The 8747-nt window shown below is 50.3% G+C and overlaps 1 protein-coding gene across 4 annotated transcripts in view; it reads left to right on the plus strand.

Moving 5' to 3' along the window:
- FGFR4 (fibroblast growth factor receptor 4) overlaps window positions 1–8054 on the plus strand; it is a 51299-nt gene extending 43245 nt beyond the window's left edge. For all 4 annotated transcript variants that reach the window (XM_081850201.1, XM_081850203.1, XM_081850200.1 and 1 more), the window contains 9 exons: window positions 2280–2425; window positions 3879–4000; window positions 4119–4229; window positions 4463–4653; window positions 5266–5388; window positions 5870–5940; window positions 6697–6834; window positions 6946–7051; window positions 7192–8054. In XM_081850201.1, the coding sequence (XP_081706327.1) occupies window positions 2280–2425; window positions 3879–4000; window positions 4119–4229; window positions 4463–4653; window positions 5266–5388; window positions 5870–5940; window positions 6697–6834; window positions 6946–7051; window positions 7192–7338 (1155 nt within the window). In that variant the 3' untranslated portion in view covers window positions 7339–8054. The remainder of the gene's footprint in view (window positions 1–2279; window positions 2426–3878; window positions 4001–4118; window positions 4230–4462; window positions 4654–5265; window positions 5389–5869; window positions 5941–6696; window positions 6835–6945; window positions 7052–7191) is intronic.
- Window positions 8055–8747: the final 693 nt, after the last annotated feature.

The raw sequence follows: 8747 nt of genomic DNA on the forward strand, positions 1-8747 counted from the left end.
ACATGCACTCAGAAAACTGGATCTTCCCAGTAGGACGCCTGGTGCAAGCTAGTGACTTCCTAAAAATCACTGCAACCCCCCCTCCCCGCCCACATGACCTGGGTTGCTGTGCGTAAGAGAAACCTGGTGGGCAAGCAGCGGCAAGGACGGGCCCATCTGCTTCCTCCAACCAGGTCTCTGTCACACATGCCAGGTCAAGTCCTCCATCCACAATCAGGTCGTGGATGGCAGTGGTTTTATTCCTCATTGACCTGGCATTACACAGCAACACCTTCAGGTCATGTAGGTTTCCCCTGTTGATTCCAGTATCCATCCGGTCAAGGCCAGACCCGGAGGCAGGGATAGTCTTCAAACAACGACTAAACCTGCCTCCTCGGTAATGACATGGTCTGGTCTTAGCGTAACTCCGCCTCCTGCCCATGATCACCGAGATCGGATGTCCCAGTGCTTCCCCCCCTGTGGAACTTGTCCAAGCCATCGTGATGACTGGGGCCCCACTCCCAGGCAGCCCTGATCTAGCCCCTTCAAAACAAAACATAAACTATACAGAACCAATAAAACAACAACAACAACAAAAAAGAACAGAACAATTATAATAAAATTAATCCCCAACCAAATATCCATCCCACCCACCCCCAGCAATAGAAAAAAAGAAATAAAAATTTAAATTGCCACCGACTGCTTGAGGACATTTTAAAGCACATTAAGCCCCTGGAACGGGAAGCAATGGCAGAACACTTCCCACCCTTCCCAAGAGTTTGTTCCAAAAGTTTGTTCCTGGGCCACGCCCCCTGGGCCAGTTGGAAAAGGCCCTGGAAGGGAGCAGGCCCTGCAGTTCTCACCCAGCCGATGGTCCGAGGCCTCACTGCAGCAGGAGTCCCTTTATAGCCAGGAGAGAGGGCCTGGGCCACGCCCCCTGGGCCAGTTGGAAAAGGCCCTGGGAGGGAGCAGGCCCTGCAGTTCTCACCCAGCCGATGGTCCGAGGCCTCACTGCAGCAGGAGTCCCTTTATAGCCAGGAGAGAGGGCCTGGGCCACACCCCCTGGGCCAGTTGGAAAAGGCCCTGGGAGGGAGCAGGCCCTGCAGTCCTCACCCAGCCGATGGTCCAAGGCTTCCCCGCAGCAGGAGTCCCTTTATAGCCAGGAGAGAGGGCCTGGGCCACGCCCCCTGGGCCAGTTGGAAAAGGCCCTGGGAGGGAGCAGGCCCTGCAGTCCTCACCCAGCCGATGGTCCAAGGCTTCCCCGCAGCAGGAGTCCCTTTATAGCCAGGAGAGAGGGCCTGGGCCACGCCCCCTGGGCCAGTTGGAAAAGGCCCTGGGAGGGAGCAGGCCCTGCAGTCCTCACCCAGCCGATGGTCCCTAACCTTAAAGTACTAACCTTAAAGTACCCAGTAACCTTAAAGAAGGATCCATTGTGCCACTGCAGTGGTTTTCAAGGGCCCACAATGTTCTCTGCTGGCTCAGACCAAGAGTCAGCAATGGACAAAGTGAGGTACTCAGATTCTTGGAGTACAACAAATTATTCAGGGTAGTAAAATCCCAGTCAGACCATGCAGATATCCGAAAACAGCTCTCCCAAGTTCAGCTAAACTGTCAGGGCAGCATCTGGTTGGCTAGATGGACCTTGTTTGCATTGTAGATGGCTCTTATTGGTGTTAGGTGTGCGTGCATAGGCACCGACTCCATGGGGCCTGAGGGGGCCCGAGCCCCCTCAAAAATTCGTTTGGGGGGGCTCAGCCCCCCCAATAATTTAAGAAAATTATTAGTTATATTATGCTTTGTAAAATCACAAAATTATGTTGGTATTTTTTATTTTCCTTGTTTGACGATAGTTACCTTTTAAAATACATTCATTAATGAGTTAAAACAAAGCCACTCCCGATCTCGACCCATCAACAATCTCGCGGGGCTGGCGTCAGCCCCGCGAGAAGCGGGGATTCCCCCTAGCTCATTAATATTCACCGCCCACGGCGGCAGCCAATCGGCTGCCGCAAAGGGCGGGCCCTCACAGGTTCACTTAAGGTCGGGGCAGCCAGGGGCTCGCCCCTTTCGTTCCCCCAGCAGCAGCGGTTTGGAGGTCTTGGCCCCCCCCAATATTTTTTATAAGTCGGTATGGGCCCCCGCCCCCCCAATATTTTTTATAAGTCGGCGCCCCTGTGTGCGTGTTCTGCCCTGTCCCTTGTTTCATTGTGTCCTTTGTGCCCTTGTCTAGTCCGTTCTTGCTCTGGAGTAAAGCAGTGTCTGTGGGGCAATCTACTTGAATGTTGGGTCTTTCTCCACAGTTCTCCTTGGAATCCAGCTCCTCAGGGAAGTCCACCACATCACTGATGCGTGTCACCCGCCTCTCCTCAAGCTGCACACCCATGCTGGCTGGGGTAATGGAAGTGGAGCTGCCTCTGGACTCCAAGTGGGAATTCCCACGAGACAGGTAAGTCTTGTGAAGTGCAGCGTAGCTTTCTTCTGCATGTGCCACTGAGGATGCTGGCCAGGCTCTCACATGACTCACACAAGCCCAGTGTCAGAATGGCAAAACCGCCTTCTCACCAAACTTGTATCAAAATGTGTGTTTATTAACATAAAGGGCTACTTCCCACATGTGGTACGGCTGCCCAATTGTCAGTGGCCATGCTTGCCTGTGTTCACAGAGAGGAAGCAGCAGGTGAGCTGGAAGTTCACGTGTGCCTGGCTGCACAGGACTCTTGTTCCCACCAGCACAGTGGCTCCAAAAATGGCATCACAGCCGTCACATACCACCTGGTATGCACGTGCTTCAGTTTCACATGTTATGTCCCCCTCACAAGTGAGGGCAAGCACAGCAAGTAGAGTGGCCAAGTACCACAAAGAGGGAAGGCAGTAGAGTGAATGAGAGTACTGCTTTCTTCAAAGAACAAATGGTTACAAAACCATTGTAACCCTGCTTTTGATGGTATGAAAAGCCGTGCAGTTTGTCTCTTGAATTGCTGCCTGTAGAACAAAGGTAAGGAACCTCAGACTGAGGGGCCAGGTGTGTGTGTGTACGTCAGCTACTATACAATGGCAAAATTTACACCCATTGCCTCTCTCACTTTTACACACACACATAATTTTATTGTATGCTGCCTTTCCATGCTTCAAACCATGCTCAAGGCAGCTTACAACATGGAACAAAATACATAACTACAACACAACAAAAGTAGTCACAAACAATAAATTAAACAATAAAAAACCACAAAACCAAACTGAACAATTTCCACATAAAATGCAACAAAATCTAAAATAAAATACAAAAAACTAATGGCAGCAACCATCCTCCCAAACAATACTTCAGGCCAAGAGTCTGTTCAGCAGCCTCAGCTTTTGTAGCTGGAGTCAGTCAGGGCCCCACCTTCCCAGGCCAGGTGGAAAGGGCAGACACAGCAGGGAGCGGGTCTTCCAGGACTCACAGACAAGATGGACCTTTGTCTCTGGCATATGGCCCTCAGAAGATTGCCTAGAAGGGAATGCTGCCCTTGTGCTGGAAAAGGTTTCCCACTCCAGCTGCTACAGTCTCTTGGAAATGAACTTGTTAGCAAATTCTTGGAAATGAAAGGAATTTGTTAGTCAATGCACTGTGTAGACATTGATGAACGCCCCCCAATGATGCTTGTACATATCACCTCACCTCACAACTTGGGATAGCTGTTGCATGGGCCTGGGAGAGAATATTGGGTCAGATTTCTATGTTGTGGTTGAGGCCCTGCAAATGCACCTGGTGCTAACATCTGATTCTGCCCCACTGCAGGGGACCTGCCAGCTTTTGGATACAGCCATGAGTTTAGGTCCCACCCAACCAAATGCATCTGCACCCATGACGACATGAGATTGTCCTTTTAAGGAGGCTTTCTACCCTTCTTTTTCCCCAGGCTTGTGCTGGGCAAGCCACTGGGTGAGGGCTGCTTTGGGCAAGTGGTGAGAGCAGAAGCCTACGGCATCGATCAAGAACGGCCAGAGCGATCCATCACTGTGGCTGTCAAGATGCTCAAAGGTAAACACAATATACAGGGTTAAGAGAGCTGAATCATTAGGCTTCAGTCCTTCCACTGTTGGATTCTAGTCTAGATCATGGGACGCCCCAGTCTGACCTCCTTCTGTTGCCTTGCCAGATAATGCCACTGACAAAGACTTGGCTGACCTCATCTCAGAAATGGAAATGATGAAACTGATGGACCAACACAAGAATATAATCAACCTGTTAGGAGTCTGTACGCAGGATGGTAAGTGACTGCCTCTTTGGGCTGGGAAGCAGAGGATACCAGGTGCTGTGAGGAAAGAGGCAGGGATGTTTGGGAAGTCAGGAGAGACTAGAACCTTTGTGGGGCCAATAGGAGGATGCTGCAACTGAACAATGGTTCTAGGCTCTGATGTTCTAGGATAGGAGCAGACATTGTGCGGGATTTATGAAGGCTGCACCTGAGAGCACAGGCTCACATATAACTCCTGACTGCAGGGCCTCTCTATGTGATTGTGGAGTTTGCTGCCAAGGGGAACTTGCGGGAGTACCTGCGCGCCCGTCGCCCTCCCACGCCAGACTACACCTTTGATATCACCAAGATGCCTGAGGAGCAGCTGTCCTTCAAAGACTTGGTCTCCTGTGTCTACCAGGTGGCACGTGGCATGGAGTACCTGGAGTCCAAGCGGGTAAGAGCAGCCTGGCCCAAACGGCTTTGCCCCCTCACCAACTCTAGCAGGATCCATACTTAAGCAGAAATGACTTGCCCAATGGGCAAGTGTCATCTGAAGAATTGGCAGGTCCTGTTGGAGTGCCAACAGTGAATATAATAATAATAATTATTATTATTATTATTATTATTATTATTATTATTATTATTATTATTTAGTATTTATACCCCGCCCATCTGGCTGGGTTTCCCCAGCCACTCTGGGCGGCTTCCAACAAAATATTAAAATACAATAGTTAAAAGCTTCCCTAAAACTGAAGGCTCTAAGCCAGGCACTGGCACTCTAAAGCTTTTGCTGGGCTCTTGACTGGCCCATGAGGGTCAGCTACATGAGGGTTAGGTCTGCCAAAGGAGAGGGGTATGTATGTACCAGGCCTGGGCAGCCATCATGTGATGAATGAGTGAATGGCAAGGCAGAGAGGCAGCGAAGCTCCTCCTGATTCTCATGGTAGATGCAGCAACAACCCACTAGCCCAGATGTGTCTGACACTGGACTGCAGTCTGGGCTGCAGTGGGCTCTCCGGATCCTCAGAGAGGATTCATCTCTTCTCTTCTCTCTCTCTCTCTGCAGTGCATTCACCGGGACCTGGCTGCTCGCAACGTCCTTGTCACCGAAGAAAACGTCATGAAAATTGCTGATTTTGGCTTGGCCCGGGGTGTTCATGACATTGACTACTACAAGAAAACCAGCAATGTGAGTGAGATGGTATTTGAGAGGCACAGGAGGGGAAGACTCAGAATTGGCAACAGGCTTTGGAAATACGCAATGCGGTTGGGAAAAAGAGAGGAGGGTGGGCACTGGGGGAGAGCAATTACTGTGCTCTGTATTTCTTAACAATAAATGGTTAACAATGTATGGAAGCCAACTTGGGAGGGTAGCTACCCTGACAGGTGGCATATCAACCTTTTAAATAATTATGTAGTATAAAGTAGTAGAGAAACCTTCATAGCCCTTTGTGTGTGCATACACATTCTTGCACTACCCTGTTAGTGAAGAGAGATATTTTTTTACTTTCAACGAATCCAGGGTCTTGTAGGAAACTAGAATGAGCACATCTATGGGAGTGGATATGTGGCTATTGCTCAGTGGATGCTAGAGGGTAGAACTCAGAAGAGGAGACATTGCCCAGGGAAAGTGTCAATGAACTGAGAGCTTTTCTTTTTTCTCCCCACAGGGTCGTCTACCTGTAAAATGGATGGCACCAGAGGCTCTTTTTGACAGGGTGTACACCCACCAGAGTGATGTGTAAGTATGACTCTGCAAGGCTCTCGCAGCCACATCAGCCTACACAGCTATATCTGGCAGAGCAGCTGAGCTACTGTGTTTTTAAAAGGGAGAAGTTGCCTTATACTAAAGCAGAGCATTGATCCATCTTGCTCAGTACTGCCTACCAGTGTTGCTCTAACTTGGGTCCCCGACTGTTGTTGGACCACGAGTCCCATCATCCCTAGCTAGCAGGGGCAGTAGTCAGGGATGATGGAGGTTGTACTCCAACAACATCTGGAGACCCACATTTGAGAAACACTGACATACACTAGCTCTCTGGGGACTTTCCTACTTTTATTTAAAGATGCAAAGAATTGAACTTGGGGTGTTTTGCATGCAAGCTACAGCCCTTTCCCAACCATCCTGGCTGTATGGAGAATAAATGGGCCTATTTGTCAGTCTTACTAGATGAACCATAAGTGGCATGGAAAAGCCAGGGTGCAATGGCCCTACCTGCCTGCATAAAGATGACAAGAAGCATAGAATTGCTTGCTCCCTGTAAAGTGGTCCATCATTGTAACCCGTCTCCAGCATATGTAACTTCAATACATGCCACCTCTGTGGTCACAAATCCATCTTTGTGAGATTTTGCTGAAGTAGTGCACATTCCACAGGGGCAAGGTCCACCTTCTGATGCTTGGTGGTAGTGTAGGGCTAATCTGGACATATCCACCTCAAATTTCTTTATGGCTTTCTTGCCCCTTTATTTTCCCTGACCCTCAACTGTGCTTTCAGGTGGTCCTTTGGCATTCTGATGTGGGAGATCTTTACATTGGGTGGTTCTCCATATCCGGGCATCCCGGTGGAAGAACTCTTCAAGCTCCTGAGAGAAGGTCACCGGATGGACAAGCCCTCCAACTGCACCCACGAACTGTAAGTGCCGTCATGTGTGTGCCTCTTGTGGGCTCGATCTTAACCACAGCACCTGCATCCATATTATGGGATGCTCTAGCCTGAGATGTCCCCTCCCCTTTTCCCAAACAGGTACATGATGATGCGCGAGTGCTGGCATGCTGTGCCTTCCCAGCGGCCCACCTTCAAGCAGCTGGTAGAGGGACTGGATAAGGTCTTGGTTGCTGTCTCTGAAGAGGTAGGTTCAGACCACCAGGAAGAGGCACGAAGGCAGCTGTTTCAGAAACCCTTTTAAGTTCCCGGAATCAGAAGTAGAGGGAGCCAAGCCTTTGTCCCTTGTGAATGCTGACAGGGTGTCCTTTCTCTCTTTCCCTCCAGTATCTGGACCTGTCAATGCCCTTTGAACAGTATTCTCCATCCTGTGAGGACACGACCAGCACCTGCTCCTCCGACGACTCTGTCTTCACCCATGACCCTCTGCCCATCACCCCGTGCCTCTTTCCCTACCACAATGTGCGGACATGAGGAGAGTAGTAGGCAGTGGACCCCCCCAGGGCAGGATTTCCTCTCTCTCTATTCCTAGAGGATTACGCAGCTTGGGAGCAGAAGTTCTTACATTGTCCCTGGTGGAAGAAAATGCTGGGAGCCATATCAGCAGGGGCTGAGAGTGCATCTCAGGGTCCTGGAGCCTGCTGGACACCCGCAACTTAAAGGTTCCCTGGCGAGGACTGGATGCCTTCCTTGTAAACTGCTGCAGGTGCTCCCAGCACTCGTGCTGGTGCCTTCTTGCCCTATAATCTCAGGTTCCCCCAAAGCCGTTGCTCTAGCTGAGCCTTGGATGCTACCAGCTGTCTGAGGAGAAGTAGGACCAGATAAGCAGGGAGGAACCTAATCCCAGGGAGAGCAGCACTCTCGACATGCCTGGGCTCCCCCTTCACCCAACCCATGGGACCATTCCCCCCAGCCATGGGGCGCCCTGCTTCTTTGTTTGATACTATTCCCAATTTAATAATATTTTTATGAAATCTCATTATTTGGCAGGAGCCAGCCAGCTTTCTCAGGCCCAACCCATCCGCACCTGGACACACGACCACAAGGACAGACGTTTTGAGCAGGGTGTGGCCCTTCCCTCCTGGCTCCTGCTGTCCCCTGTACATAACCCTAGAGATAAATATTTATGTACATATCATTTCTAATGCACATGAATTATCCACACCCATAAATTATTTTTTTGGAATAGAGCCTTCTGCCTAGGGCATTTATTTTCTCCAGGGAAAGGTATGACCTGCTTCCAAGGAAGTGTTAGCCTCTGCTGGGACCCATCTGCTAGGGAAGTGCATCTTGAAGTTCCACCATCTCTCCCATAGGGCTGGGAAGGCAGCTCAGACCACTTGGGTCTTGACTTGCCTGGCTGCATCAGTCGTATGTCAAGGCCAAGTGGGACTACTGCAACTTAACTGGGCTTTTGTCTAGGTGGATGCTGTGGAAGAAGTGCTCTCTGATGGACAGTCTGTGGTTCTTATCCTTTTCTGTGATAACTGCCAGAGAGAAGTTGATTGGCCAGTTGGATCCTTCTCTCAGTGCCCCCATCGAAGCCTCAAGATCATGGCCAGATCTTGGGCCAGCTGTAAACCAAGGAAGTACAGTGCTTGCAACACCCCAAAGACTAAGGAGGAGGGAATATATGCACATCTGTCTAGGGGTGGTGGTGAATGAAGCCTTTGACCCTTGGAAGATTCCCTGCAAGCCTGTTTTGCTGGTGGCTGGCTCTTCCTAGCCGTGAGCGCTGGCACAACTTACGACACATTCAGCCTATGTTGCTTCAGCTTCTATGTCCGTCATCAAAGGTTGGGTGGATTTGAGCTCAAGCAGGCACCTGTACTGTCTGCTTACATGCAGAGTGTGCACCTGTGTACTTCTCCCGTAGCGTGGAG

The sequence above is a fragment of the Podarcis erhardii genome, assembly GCF_964252035.2.
Source record: "Podarcis erhardii genome assembly, chromosome: 2".
Taxonomy (NCBI): domain Eukaryota; kingdom Metazoa; phylum Chordata; class Lepidosauria; order Squamata; family Lacertidae; genus Podarcis; species Podarcis erhardii.